Source organism: Podarcis cretensis, assembly GCF_951804945.1.
Source record: "Podarcis cretensis genome assembly, chromosome: 1".
Classification (NCBI taxonomy): Eukaryota; Metazoa; Chordata; class Lepidosauria; order Squamata; family Lacertidae; genus Podarcis; species Podarcis cretensis.
The window spans coordinates 133,201,831-133,216,664 of NC_137170.1; the positions used below are offsets into that span (position 1 = coordinate 133,201,831).

General features: G+C 44.4%; 1 protein-coding gene across 2 annotated transcripts in view; it reads right to left on the reverse strand.

The window, feature by feature from the left end:
* Positions 1–14,834, reverse strand: part of INO80D (INO80 complex subunit D) — a 39,467-nt gene that overhangs the window by 23,117 nt on the left and 1,516 nt on the right. The window contains exons 2-3 of one of the 2 annotated variants that reach the window (XM_079977042.1): positions 1,468–1,542; positions 1,091–1,337 (exon numbers count right to left, since the gene is read on the reverse strand). In XM_079977042.1, coding sequence (XP_079833168.1) covers positions 1,091–1,308 — 218 coding nt within the window. In that variant the 5' untranslated portion in view covers positions 1,309–1,337; positions 1,468–1,542. Of the gene's footprint in view, positions 1–1,090; positions 1,338–1,446; positions 1,543–14,834 lie in introns of both variants that reach the window. The other variant, XM_079977041.1, reaches the window with a different exon arrangement.

Here is a 14,834-nt window from a genome sequence, read left to right on the forward strand (position 1 = left end):
AAGGCAAGGCTGGAATTCTACTTGGGAGCAAAATTCCTTCATTTTGACAACCTGCAATGTCATATTAGAAGAACTGCTGCCAGGTGTCTACAGAAACCACTGTGTGCTCAGCAGACAGCGTTTCTCCAGTGATTTCTGAAGTCACTTTTATTTGGTTCACTGTCAAAACTTGTGGTACTCTGCCTCACAAGTTATGCAAATGGAACAACTGGGCAAATATTGCCTCAGTCTGCATACTTTATTCTGTTCCTATTCATGAGGGGCAATGAGATATGAAGGGCTGTGCTATAGTTTCACCCCATAGATACTCTACAGCAGGCATCCCCAAACTCGGCCCTCCAGATGTTTTGGGACTACAACTCCCATCATCCCTGACCACTGGTCCTTTTAGCTAGGGATGATGGGAGTTGTAGTCCCAAAACATCTGGAGGGCCGAGTTTGGGGGTGCCTGCTCTACAAAGAGGCCCTGTTTTTAAAGATTTTATCGGGTAATATCCAAGCACTTCAAAGAACACTTAATTCTCTCTTCTACACAACTAGTGGAGATGTGGCACTTGCCCACTTTCAACATCCGCCACACCAAACACTGAAGTGCCCTGATCTAGTTGTCTTAGCAACAAGGGACATATTATTCCTTTCCATCCTCCTTAGCAAGAACAATATGGTCAATTGCCCTCAGTGACGTTGCCATGTAAACACATCTGATTATGGCACAGCACGACATTATCAAATTCGCATGTGATCCCTGATTGGCTGGGATCATAGGATGAAGGATAATTTAGAAACAGGGGGTAGATTTCAAGATATATGTACAGGGTCTGCACATGCAATGGAACTCCCTTTCCCCCTTATTCCCCAGCGCATCCCTTAAAACTATTCTGGGTTTTTCTCAATGCTCCAAAGATTTTGGGGAGGGGGGAGAGGGGGAAAGTCTCACTGTGAGAGTGGACCTTATTCTGCACACACAACAACTTAATTATATGCCACCCATGTTGACCTGGCGAGCTTCTATCATGTGCCCCCAAACCATGCTCCAGGCCACCACTGAGACTGTCGCTGCTATTTTCAAAACTGTGCTCCCATTACTTACCTACGGTCCTCAGATTTGGGGATGGGGTTGGTGCAGCGTTGGCTATTGTACTTGGCCACATATTCACATTGCTTGAAGGGAGCAGTCTTATCCTCCAGAACGTGCCTGATACAGAAGGCGTAGCCGTTAAGTCGCCTCTGCTTGCACAGTTTGGGGCTGTACGAGCACAACGGCTTATTGTCAACCTCAGAAAAGTGTATGTGTTTGCCTTCATACATCACGTGACTCTTTTCCTTGTGAACATCAGCTGAAACAAGACCCCCCACCACCAAAACAACAAAAGTTAAAAACGAGTTTCAAAGTCAACGAAGAAGATAAAAGTTTTAGTTCTAATCTAGCTGAAGAGGACCAGTTACCCAATTTTAAATCTTCTCTACCATGTCAACGTCAGCAAAGAGCCCCGCAGACACCACTATCCCAGAATGATGACGAGTCAAGATGAAGCAGATTGTCTAAGAGGAATAACACAGAGAAATTGTGTTAATGAAAACGTATGAAAGAAACAGAACTACACTGCTGACAGAGCGCAAATTAATCAATTTGATCTCCCCAGAAAAATCATCAGCTGGAACACCAATTTAACAATCTGAATGTGAAATACTCTTCGCACAGGATTATCTCTAAGGATATTATCTCCATTTCCTGAAGAATTTGCTGTGGTGAATTCTACCAGCAACTTATGGGAAAGCGTTCACTGATGTCCTCCCTTCTAGGTACACTGCAAGTTTTAGAACCGTTTTAGCTACAGCCACTTTAGCGCCAAATCATGGCAGAAAGCTGGCATCATATGCAAAATGGGGATAAGCAAATCCCAACACCCTTTGCCAAACCTTCTGGAAAAGCAATGTTGTAAAATTAGCAAAGATATATCATAACTGTGATAATCTATGTTGGAAATAAAGGAAGGAACCTTTTATCATATGTGGTGGACCTGTCCCAAGGTGAAAGACTTCTGGGAAAAGATTTATAATGAATTGGAAAAAAATGTTGAAATATACATTTATAAAGAAACCAGAGGCCTTTCTTCTTGGAATAACAGGTTTGGAATTGCCCAAGAAAGATGTTAATTATTTTTGTATGCCACAACTGTGGCTCGTATTTTGTTAGCTAAAAAGTGGAAAACCCAAGAATTACCAACGATAGAAGAATGGCAGATTAAGATGATGGGTTTTTCGGAGCTAGCCGACCTAACCGGAAGAGTCCGCGACCAGAAGGAGGAGGAGTATCAGGAAGAGTGGATTAAATTTAATGATTATTTATTTAAATATGTTAAGTTCAATTAACTGAAAACAGCTTGCAGATACTTAATTGGCTCAGGATTTTATTTAAGTTAAGTGATGAATTAATATGTTTAATTTCATAATATGAAGATCTAAGGATGTTAATGTTTAAGTTAAATTTTATAAGAACTGTGATTTGGAAAACCATTAAAAGGACATGCAATGAAATTCAACCAAGGGGAAGCGAGGAAGTCACTTAACAATGTTAATAAGTGTAATTTTTAATAAGGCTATGATTTTTGTTTGTTTGTCTTATGTGTTTGTTTATAATGTTGTGAAAACTAAAAAAAACAAATTGGAAAAACAAAAAGAGAGAGCAATATGGAGCAGACTGACAATAGGTAAGGGCAGGGGCGCTAAATACTTTCCCCACCCATTGCTTCTCAGCTTTAAATCTCCCCTTCGGCTGAATTTCCACCTTCAGAGATCAAAACATGAGTCTATGCTTGACATTATGTTCAAATTGTTGCTTTTTAAGGTATTGGTGCAAAACCCAACTATCTATCATTACAAGTGAACAAAAGAACTTGGCATGAATTTTAGACTGATAGCAAAACGTGTATCCTGAGGTACAGTTAAGCTCCTATTTTAAACTTAAATAATAATCTGGTTTCCACATAAAACATGCAGCTGGTGACATTCATTTTGCAAATCAGCAGCTCGGAGGTTCATAAGAGGTTTAAAATTATAGTCACAAATCAACAAACACCTTGCTCCAAATATGTTTTGACTCAGCAATGTCTATGGTGGCTTGGCCAAGTCCACAGAATGGAAGATGGCACGATCCCCAAGGATACGCTCCTCGGGGAGCTGGCTTCAATCAGCTGGCGTGTTGGCAGACCAACTGTGTTACAAAGATGTCTGCAAACATGACATGAAAGCTGACAACATTAACATCACCGTGTGGGAATCCCTTACAGACGATCGCAACACCTAGAGACAATGACAGCAATGACAGCTGGGAGGAGCACAGAAAGAAGAAATGCCATTGTGCATCTGCAGCAGCACAACTGGATGCCTTCATCTGCTCCAGCCGCAACAAAATTTGTCTCTCCCACATCGGTCTCTACAGCCACAGCAGGCGCTGTAATTCTGATGGTTTGACTTCACCCCCAAAGACGCACCCTTCCATTATCTCTTGAGACAGGCGGATGCCAACCAACCAACCCCACTTGCCCAACCAGGCTTCCTGCCTCCCAGACAGGGTTTGAAATTAGCAGGGTGCCAGGCGCACTTTGCGCCTAAAGATTCTCCATTTGCGAGCACCTCTAAAAGTCTGGGTGCCATTTTTTGTGCCTGGCTGCCACTCAAGGATTACTGAAATGTACGTGCTTTGAAGCCTCTAAGTATATGTTAAAGATAAGATAATATGTTAAGGAGTTTAACAATAAAGAGTCGAGTGTTTTGAACACTGAAGTATGGTGCGAATATTTTTACTGTAAACACCAAATTACACTTATGTATTAACAATTTCTGCTAAAAATGTGATAGTAACAATGTGTCTCTTATGTGAATTGCGTATTAGTTCATGCTTATCAAAATAATAAATAAAAAGTGTTGCTGACCCCCCCCCCCCAATGCCAACTAGACATTCTGTTTTGGTGCCCACAACCCAGGTCCCAGGATCCCAGCCGGCACCATGTAACACCAGTCCTGAGAGACCTGCATTGGCTCCCAGTACATTTCCGAGCACAATTCAAAGTGTTGGTGCTGACCTTTAAAGCCCTAAATGGCCTCGGTCCTGTAAACCTGAAGGAGCATCTCCAGCCCCATCGTTCTGCCCAGACACCAAGATCCCTCCCTCTCGACTCCTGGCTTATGCAGCGTTACCAGGGTCCAACCTGGAGACTGGACAAGTAAACTACGTAAGGGTGGTCTGGAGCAAAATCAGGAAGGGGAACTCTGGTCCACTGTTGCCAAGCAAATGACACATGTTCCCTGGTCACACAGCAGGTGGGAGGCAGCATTTAAAGGCTACTGATTAGCCAGGCCAGGTAGGATTCCTTCAGAGGATGCAAGGAATAAAGAAAGCTCAGGGGTGGCTTTTTTAAAAAAAAAACTCCGTCTCGATGTCAGCAGTGAGTGCCCTGGACCAAAAATCCTGCACACCTTTCTGAGTTGTGTAGAATGGTCTTAAGTGAGCAGAGCTGGGTAACTAAGAGAGGAAGAAGTCAAGCTGGTTGGCAGCAGCTGCAAGAAGTGGAGGAAGGGGGTGCAGGTGTGCTGTCAAGCTTCCCAAAGGATGGAAGGCAAAGCCCCAAGAGCCTTGGGGTGGTTTTGCTACAAGCCAACTCAACTGCAGACAGCGGAACAACACGCAAGAATGTAATCCTCTATGCCAGCACAGGGATCACCTCTGCTCTCATGCAGGGGCGCTGCAAATTCCTGGTGCCATTCTCACCGGATGGTACTTGTATACTGATACTCAAAGTTACCGTATTTTTCGCCCTATAGGACGTACTTTTTCCCCTCCAAAAATGAAGGGGAAATGTGTGTGCGTCCTATGGGGCGAATGCAGGCTTTCGCTGAAGCCTGGAGAGCAAGAGGGGTCGGTGCGCACTGACCCCTCTCACTCTCCAGGCTTCAGGAAGCTATCCGCTAGCCGTGGGAGAGCTGCGCAAAGCTCGGGCTTCCCCCGCCCCAGCCCCGCACCTGGGGGGGGGTTCTTTATTCCCCCCCCAAAAAAAAAACTAGGTGCGTCCTATGGGCCGGTGCGTCCTATGGGGCGAAAAATACAGTATGTTTAAGAATACAAGGAACCATCACATAATTTTTAATATGATTTAGAAAGCTTGATGGCAACACAATCTAATTTCCATAGTGGATGCCCTCTTATTTTCCAACCATATGTTACATTTCTGATCTGGTAGCCCATGGCTCTTTCTAATGATTGTTTCACTGTGTGCCATGGCTAACCGTAACAATTTGGCTCCCACTCACCTATATTTTAGGGATTGAATATAATTTACGCTGCAAAATAATATTGCAACTAGCAATGATTCAAGAATCCAAATTATGAGAGCATTTATTCCACAAACGTTTTAAAAGATTCAGTAGTATAGATACAGGGACGCGGGTGGCGCTGTGGGTAAAACCTCAGTGCCTAGGACTTGCTGATCGTATGGTCGGCGGTTCGAATCCCCACGGCGGGGTGAGCTCCCGTCATTCGGTCCCAGCTCCTGCCCACCTAGCAGTTCGAAAGCACGTCAAAGTGCAAGTAGATAAATAGGTACCGCTTTATAGCGGGAAGGTAAACAGCGTTTCCGTGTGCTGCGCTGGTGCTGGCTCGCCAGAGCAGCTTCTTCACGCTGGCCACGTGACCCGGAAGTGTCTCCGGACAGCGCTGGCCCCCGGCCTCTTAAGTGAGATGGGCGCACAACCCTAGAGTCGGACACGACTGGCCCGCACGGGCAGGGGTACCTTTACCTTAGTATAGATACAGCAAATCCAAGTAGCAACCAGATCTCACTTCAGTGTGTGTGGTTCCTTAAAATACAGTGGTACCTCGGGTTAAGTACTTAATTCGTTCCGGAGGTCCGTACTTAACCTGAAGCACCACTTTAGTTAATGGGGCCTCCTGCTGCTGCCGTGCCGCCGGAGCACAATTTCTGTTCTCATCCTGAAGCAAAGTTCTTAACCTGAAGAACTATTTCTGGGTTAGCGGAGTCTATAACCTGAAGCGTATGTAACCTGAAGTGTATGTAACCCGAGGTACCACTGTATAGCTCTTTGTAGGCCACTGTTTTACTTGAAGATGACAGTGGGCTGTTAACGTTTGTAAGGATTTGATGTTTTATATGGACAATAAACATTCAAATCAAACAAAAATCCTTGTCAAGAGAGCCTGGGAGGATAGATAGAAGGGCAATTGCCAAAGTGGGGAGACCAGGCCTGCTTTTCAAAACCCTATCCCTACAAATTAAAACTTTGTTTCCAGGTCCTGAAAAGGTGAGGGGAAACACTTGCCTCCTTCCCAAACAATATTCCTGGGTGGGTTTGGGGTTTTTTTTGCTGGAGGAGGTGTTGGAAACAAATTGCATCTCCTCCACAACTCTTAGAACTGTCTTCAGAAGAGAAAGGCAGAACATTGTGGTCTACCTCCATTGTGGTCTACCTGTCAGTTGTGGCTGTGGACAGGTAATGCCAGGAGTATAAAGCAGGATTTCCCTCACTTCAATACTGTCTGCAAGTGCAATGATTTACATTCCCCCAATAGAAATGAACAGCATGCAGGAAAATGCGATACGATGCACCTGAAGGGATAGGAGTCAAAACCTGTTCCCTGTCTCTGTGACCACAGCAGCCAATTAACATACATATTCTGACCGGGTTCTGTTGCTTGGTCACGCAGGGGTGTTATGAGCTGGTTTTCATATGAACAGATGCTGAGCATTGTTCCTTGATTTAAAGGCCAGAAAGAATATTTTTAGTCCTCAATTCATAGCTTTTTTTATTTTTACAAATTATGACAAACAAGATTAGACTCGCTTGTGAGTTCTGGGAGTCATGGTTCCATGGCCCATTCTTTTTGGTTCAATTCGTGATTAGCAATTTATTAAGGTTTTCAATCATACAGAAAGTGCGAACAAAAACTAGGTTATTCCTGCATCTCTCTTCTCACCCTCATGCTCATCCTCTGTATGTATAGTAGGAGGGGTTGGCTGAATGTTCTCAGGCATGGAAAGGAACAAATTAAACAAGATAAAACCTTTTTAAAGAGAAGGATAGTACATAAAAAAAAACCCTGCTTTTCTCCTCAGCCGCTATTCAGCTCAAAGTAATTGTCCTATATCTCTGTAAACCGGTCTTCATTTCCCCTTCACATCCATGCCACTCACTCCTGAGTGCCAACGGGAGCAAGTTTTGTACCTAACAATCCACCTCTGGCAGCTCCTTTGAGTCCTGGACCAATTGCTTCACCACCAAAGTTGCTCTGCAGACACACACTTGCCATGTTCATTCGCAATGGTGACCATAAGCCATAGTTATGCAAATTATTCTGTGCACACTGCTCTATCAGTCCCTGTTTTGCTCCTCCCTTCCTAGAGCTGGGAGGCAAACCACAGAGCATTAACATCCAAGCCAGCACTTGTGGTTTGTTTCTCCAAAGCAAACTTGCTTCAGCATTAATTGACATCTGACCAGATGATTAGCAGCAAGGGACAATCCTGCGTCATATGGTGCAGTCTTGCCCTAAAGTATCGCAGCAACAATATTTTGAAAACATCTACAAACTAACAGTACTTAAATGTTGTGTGTGCGTGTGTTTATGTATGGGGTAGTACCTCTGGTGGGGGGGGGGACATGTTGTGCCCCTTCTAGGGTAGTTTGTCCACCTTTGGTCCCCACCCTGCACTCAGCTCTCACTTGTGGCTCCTAGAATCTGTCAGCATGCAACAGCAGACACATCCTGGGAACAGCTTCGACTGGCTAAACCAAGTGAGGGGAGCCAATGGGTCTCAAACCCTTGGTGAGCTAGGAATTTCCCCTGTATGCAAAGACAGACTCCAGCAGATTTGAGTGGGCAAGACCAATACTGGGTCCAATGGTCAAGAAGGCAGTTTCTGCATGTGATATACAGTGGTACCTTGGGTTAAGTACAGTGGTGCCCCGCAAGACGAATGCCTCGCAAGACGGAAAACTCGCTAGACGAAAGGGTTTTCCGTTTTGGAGGTACTTCGCAAAACGAATTTCCTATGGGCTTGCTTCGCAAGATGAAAATGTCTTGCGAGTTCCTGCGGGGTTTTTTTCCCTCCCCGCCCCCCCTTTTTCTAAGCTGCTAAGCCGCTTATCAGCTGATCCGCTAAGCCGCTTATCAGATGATCCGCTAATCCGCTTATCAGCTGATCCGCTAAGCCGCTTATCAGATGATCCGCTAATCCGCTTATCAGCTGATCCGTTAAGCCGCTAATAGCGCTAATCCGCTAAGGCACTAATGGGCTTGCTTCGCAAGACGAAAAAACCGCAAGACGAAGAGACTCGCGGAACGGATTCTTTTCGTCTTGTGAGGCAGCACTGTACTTAATTCGTTCCAGAGGTCCGTACTTAACCTGAAACTGTTCTTAACCTGAGGTACCACTTTAGCAAATGAGGCCTCCTGCTGCTGCTGCGCCGCCAGAGCCCGATTTCTGTTCTCATCCTGAAGCAAAGTTCTTAACCTGAAGCACTATTTCTGGCTTAGTGGAGTGTGTAACCTGAAGCGTATGTAACCTGAAGCGTATGTAACCCGAGGTACCACTGTAGAGGGTAGTGAGGGGCAGATGGGGCTCATCAACCTGGAAAGGTAACCCATCTAGAAGGAACACGGATCCAAATCTCCGCTGCCTTGCAGGATATCTTTAGAATAAAATGTTAAGGAGTAATCTCTACACAACTGCAGAGTGGAGTCCCTAAGATAGTTGGGTGGCACCTTGCACACCACCTTCTGGCAACTCTTGGAGCCAAGCTCGTTCCAAACGTATTGCTCTGTTTTCCTTTGGACAACATAAACGAGGCCAAGAGGTGTATCTAGCTGTCTGGTCAGCCCAGGACCTCCATACAAACTGCCCAGACTTGCACCCTGGGGAGGTCACTTTGATGCTGCTAACACAGTGGCTTGACTTCACGCCCAGAGGAGTACTCCACTATCTTTCACGACAGATGAATGCCAACAGCTCTCTTCTCTCTACGCACGCATACACTTGCCTAAGGCTGTTGTCATACAGTTTGCTTGACTATAAAGAAACGGTGACTTGAACTACAATGCAATTGGCATCTGAGAGCTTCTGGCCATCATAGTAGCGTTAAATGGCCACGCTGGTGACCAGCCAAGGTAAGCTGCAGAGGGACAGTCATGACAGCCCAGAGCAACTCCTCAGCAATAACCCTGTCCTTTAGTACTCTTCCCAAACACTGCTTCTTTCCGACATAGTTCAACTTATAACTTACTCTTTAACCTATATGTGCCTCTATATCCAAGAACTGAGTGTACAGGCATCTACTATAACCTCCACCCACCCAACCCCCCAAAATTCAGAGCTCATATAGAATCTTACTACAGGGGTACCTCAGGTTAAGAACTTAATTTGTTCTGGAGGTCCGTTCTTAACCTGAAACTGTTCTTAACCTGAGGTAGCACTTTAGCTAATGGGGCCTCCCGCTGCCGCCACGCAATTTCTGTTCTCATCCAGAAGCAAAGTTCTTAACCCGAGGTACTATTTCTGGGTTAGTGGAGTCTGTAACCTGAAGCATCTGTAACCTGAAGCATCTGTAACCCGAGGTACCACTGTAAATGGAAGGAAGCAAGGCAGGTCCATGGAAGAATCTTTTATCCTTCTGTGGTAGGAGCATTTCTAGTGGTAATCCCTGCTGTAAATGGTGGAGGAATACAGTGGTAATCCTCACCAGAGATCAAGAGAGTTAGTAAACTATCGCAGCTCTGAAAAAGGAAAGATCTGAATACATTCCAAAGCCTCCACAACTGTCATGTGTGACAGCTCATTGAGCGACCGAGAAATTCAGTCACAGTACAACTAACCAATTGAGATCTAGCTTATGCTACCTTTCTGAAAGCATGATCCTAACTGTGGACCCATCTGCGCAATACAATTAAAGCAGTATCATATCACTTTCAACAGTCATTCCTTCCCTCAAAGAATCCTGGGAACTGTAGCATGTTAAGGCTGCAAAGAGCTTTAGGAAACCTCTATTCCCTTACAGACCTACAATTTCAGAGTGGTTTAACAATCAATCGCTCACCCCAGAAAACTCTGGGAATTATAGCTCTGTATGGGAAATAGGGGGTCTCCCAATCAGTGTTAGAAACTCAGGTATATGAGTTTATCACCAAATGGCACTACAACAGAATGTCTAGGTACCTTTTTTGCAGTGGTATGTATGTATGTATGTATGTATGTATGTATGTATTCTTTTCATTTCATTTCTATACTGCTTTATATTTTTTTATAAAAAAGCAAACCAGTGTACAACACATTAAAACATCAAATAAAACAATCCAGAATAAAACAAACAAATTCAAGCTTCAAAGAAATTATTTCAGATCCTTCTCTAAGAGACAGTTTGCCCTCCCCATATTTATTTACCTACTTAACTTATGGAGCTGCCCCATAGCAGAAGTACTGTGCTCTAGGAAGTCATTTTGGTGTAGTGGTTAAGAGTGTTGGGCTAGGACCTGGGAGATCAGGATTCAAATCCCCACTCAGTCATAAAGCTCACTGGATGACCTTGGGCCATTCACAACCTCTTAATCTGCCTTGCAGGGTCATTGTAGGGATTAACTAAGGAGGGAGGTGAACCATGTACTCCTTGGAGAAAAAGGTGGAAAACTGACGCAATAAATAAGATCTTCTGCTTACCTGCTTAAGAAAGCTGGAGGGGCCAGCCAGGTGGAGATGTCAGTCGCCAACCTTGCATCCAGACATCTCCACCTGGTTGCAATTGGGCGTGCGTCAGTCACAAAACGCACCTGGCGCCTGGGAAATCTTTAACACTATATCAGCATCCTCCCAGTAGTGATGTATGGAAGTGAGAGCTGGACCATAAAGAAGGATGACTGCCGAAGAATTGATGCTTTTGAATTATGGTGCTGGAGGAGACTCTTGAGAGTCCCATGGACTGCAAGAAGATCAAACCAATCCATTCTGAAGGAAATCAGCCCTGAGTGCTCACTGGAAGGACAGATCCTGAAGCTGAGGCTCCAAGACTTGGGCCACCTCATGAGAAGAGAAGACTCCCTGGAAAAGACCCTGATGTTGGGAAAGATGGATGGCACAAGGAGAAGGGGACGACAGAGGACGAGATGGTTTGACAGTGTTCTCGAAGCTACCAGCATGAGTTTGACCAAACTGCGGGAGGCAGTGGAAGACAGGAGTGCCTGGCGTGCTCTGGCCCATGAGGTCACAAAGAGTCGGACATGACTAAATGACTAAACAACAACATATCAGCATCCCTAATAAACTAAACTTCCCAGGGTTCTTTGGGGGACGCCATGACTGTTTATAAAGTGCTATGATACTGCTTTAAATGCATAGTGCAGATGGAGCCCATGCTTCCTAAGAAGATCCACTGAATTCAGTGGTGCTTCCCTACTATTTGCTTAGAACTGCAATCTTTGTTTGCAAGGTGCTAGTTACCAAGACAGAAACCCCTTCTACAGCATATTCTAGAGGCGATGCGGGGAACTTTCTCAACCCAATGGCCACAGTTCCTTTGCCAAAAACTTCCAAGGGCCACACACCTAAACATTTGGGGTGGGAAGTAGAACCAGTGAAAGGTGTGCCCTGGGAAGCATTTAAGGGCCTGATAGAGATGTCCAGAAGGCTGCATTCAGCCCCAGACATTCCCCACTGATTTCTAGAGATTTATACTGAAATCACACAATAGTGTCAGATATTAATAACGACCTGCTGCTGAGAATTTTATATCCCATCAGCCATGGTCTATACACAGCATCCCCAATTCCTTTGCCCAGGGTTTCTGCTGAAATCTTCCATGGCAGAAGCTAACTCATGTGAATTTATGGTCAGCCTTTCCTTGGTTTGCTATGTTTCAGGAGGGATCACCTAGGAACCAATACTGGTGAAACACAAAGCCCTTTGAGCCACCACATTTCTCTCCTCCATGGACCTTGGGATCATGGTGAATTGAGTCCAATCTCATGGACATTGACAGCACTATCCTATGGAATGTTTATTCCAAAGTAAGCCCGGTGCGTTCAAGGGGGCTTGCTCCCAGGTGGGTGCAGAGGTCTGTACCCCTAATGTGAAAACAAGTTCCCCTGAAACTCGTTGCAACTTATTTCCACATCCTGCATTTAGGATCAGAGTGAAAGTGACTCATATCGTCTTGCTCTCAGTATTAACACCCACATATCAGAAAGATGTTAATTTAGTCCCAGCAGCATTTTTCTCATTATCATCAGTAATTCTATATTTGAACACTTCGAGCCACTTTAAAAAAAATCTCCAGAAGCTAGATGTGACAAAACTGCTCCCATTCTGTCTTTCTAAAACTGATACAGTTTTAGAATCTGAAGACAGGGTAGGCTGGTGGAACCAAAATATTCAGTACTAAAGAGGGGAGGGGAGCATGTGCTACCTCACTGAGAGAACTGTCAGATAACCCTTATTTTAGAGTTCCTTCCCTCAAGCCCCCCACCCGCCCAGGAAATATGGTAATACTCATTACTCTGAAATATTGTATTTATGTACCACTTTGCAGAATGAAACCTTCAACTTTAGATTGTCTCTCATTTTAAAATTGTAGTTCTCTCTGCTTTGGAAGAGTAACTACCACTTACTAAGTCATAACAATTCTCAGTGCACATACACCCATGTGGTGAGATTTTTAACACCCCCTGATTGCCGGGATGTCTGATTGAATGTGGATAGTAAAGGTTCTTTGCTCCATGCGGACCGGTGGCAAAAGCAACTGGCTATGTGGTAGTTATTTGCCAATCATGGAAATTAACTACTTTATAACAGTCAACTGTATTCAACCCACATTTTGCAATTATTTAAGATGTACTGGCATTCATGAAAAGCTAGCTTTAATTCTGTTGAAATCAGTAAGACGGGCATGCAAAAAGCTAACTAGGTAAAAGTAAAGAGTAAAGGACCCCTGGACGGTTAAGTCCAGTCAAAGGCGACCATGGGGTTGTGGCGCTCATCTCGCTTTCAGGCCGAGGGAGCCTGCATTTGTCTGCAGACAGCTTTCTGGGTCATGTGGCCAGCATGACTAAGCCACTTCTGCTGCAACAGGACACCGTTACGGAAACCAGAGCGCACGGAAACACTGTTTACTTTCCCGTCGCACTGGTACCTAGTTATCTACTTGCACTGGCGTGCTTTCAAACTGCTAGGTTGGCAGGAGCTGGGACAGAGCAACAGGAGCTCACCCTGTTGTGGGGATTCGAACCGCCAACCTTCTGATCTGCAAGTCCAAGAGGCATCTGCTAACTATGGCCCCCTAGTCAGCACCCTGTGCTGTATTTGGGTAAGGAAGGGTCTTAACATTAGGTAGTTGTGTTTTAGATAGTAATGTTCATATTTGTATAACTTTTTTTGCATTTCCACCCTAAGCTACTTATTTAAAAGTAAAATTTACTTATTTTAATGGAGTAAGAGTCCAGTGTGAGGGGAGGGATTTAAAAGGTAGTTCCTATGAAGATAAGGCCATGTTCAATTTTACCAAAGCTAAGTGCAACTACTGAAATACACTTAAGAAACGGTTGCTGGTGGTGATGTTAAAATTGTAAGCACTATGCAGCTTGATGGTTATATTTAAATAATGAATCAGAACCCAAACACATGGTGACTTTTTTGAGAATGTGTAGACTAGGCCTCAGCCTTGAAGCACTTACGCTAGCACAAACAAAACGGCTTTAACAAAACACCAACAAAATGCATAGGGTTATAGTGTCACAGGTTGCAGTTTTGGTCCATCATTCTACAGAGTGACAAAGTTGTTGTTATCTCACTCAGCATAACAGCACTCTTGAGTGTTGGGAAGTCCATTCAAGGTACAGTTCTGTAATGCATTTATAACAGAATGCTTGCATGAGTGCTTTGCAGAACAGACACTTGAAGCCACACTCTTTGCCACAGCTAAAACGAAAATGTCCCACCAGTCATCTAAGAATAATGGAAAATTGCCTATATAGGTACTGTATTCCATTGGAATCTCAGAAAAGCTCACCTGACACATCTGATTTCAATTCCCCCATGCAATGGGGTTTCTATTCTGCATACAAAACAAGGACAGAGATCCAAAAACATACTTTGAGTGCAGCCAAGACCTTAAACTCGAGCACTGTTTTGTTTTGTTTTTAAGCCTTTCAATTTCTGTGAATGGGCAGGTCCCAATGGCAAGTCCCAAACTGCATTCTAAACTCCTTTCAGTTTCAGAAACTGTTTTGACATGTGGCTTGAAGAGGCACACCATGAGAAACACAAATCCAAAGCTCCCTTCATGGATACACAGAACTAGATTCACAGCTCTTGCAATCCTGGCCAAAAGTTCACCTGGAGATGGAGGAACTGAATGTACTGTAAGCATTCAAGCCCAAGTTAACTTTTTGCAACATTGGCCTAGGAATCCGGCCATTGCAGACCTCTGCATTGATACAGTCCAGCCTCAAGGACTTGAATTTATGCCGACGCACAATTATCCTTATCTAGCCACATTTCTGAACTGACATTCCTGAAACTCATCTCTTCTGCAACAACTTTCTCCTGAAGATTTTACGCTCCAACACTGACCATAGAAACAATTTACCAACCATTTACAGAACGCTATCTGTGTCCTTGTATAATGTGTTTATGGCCTAACACCCCCCCCCAAGACCCTGGCTTGGGTAGTAAATTGTTTCCAGGCTACAAACGGCCAGAAGCTACGAGGCTAGCCTTTACAATTCCAACTCATTCACAAAAAACCAGGGTTTCATACACAAACCCAGCATGCCTTTG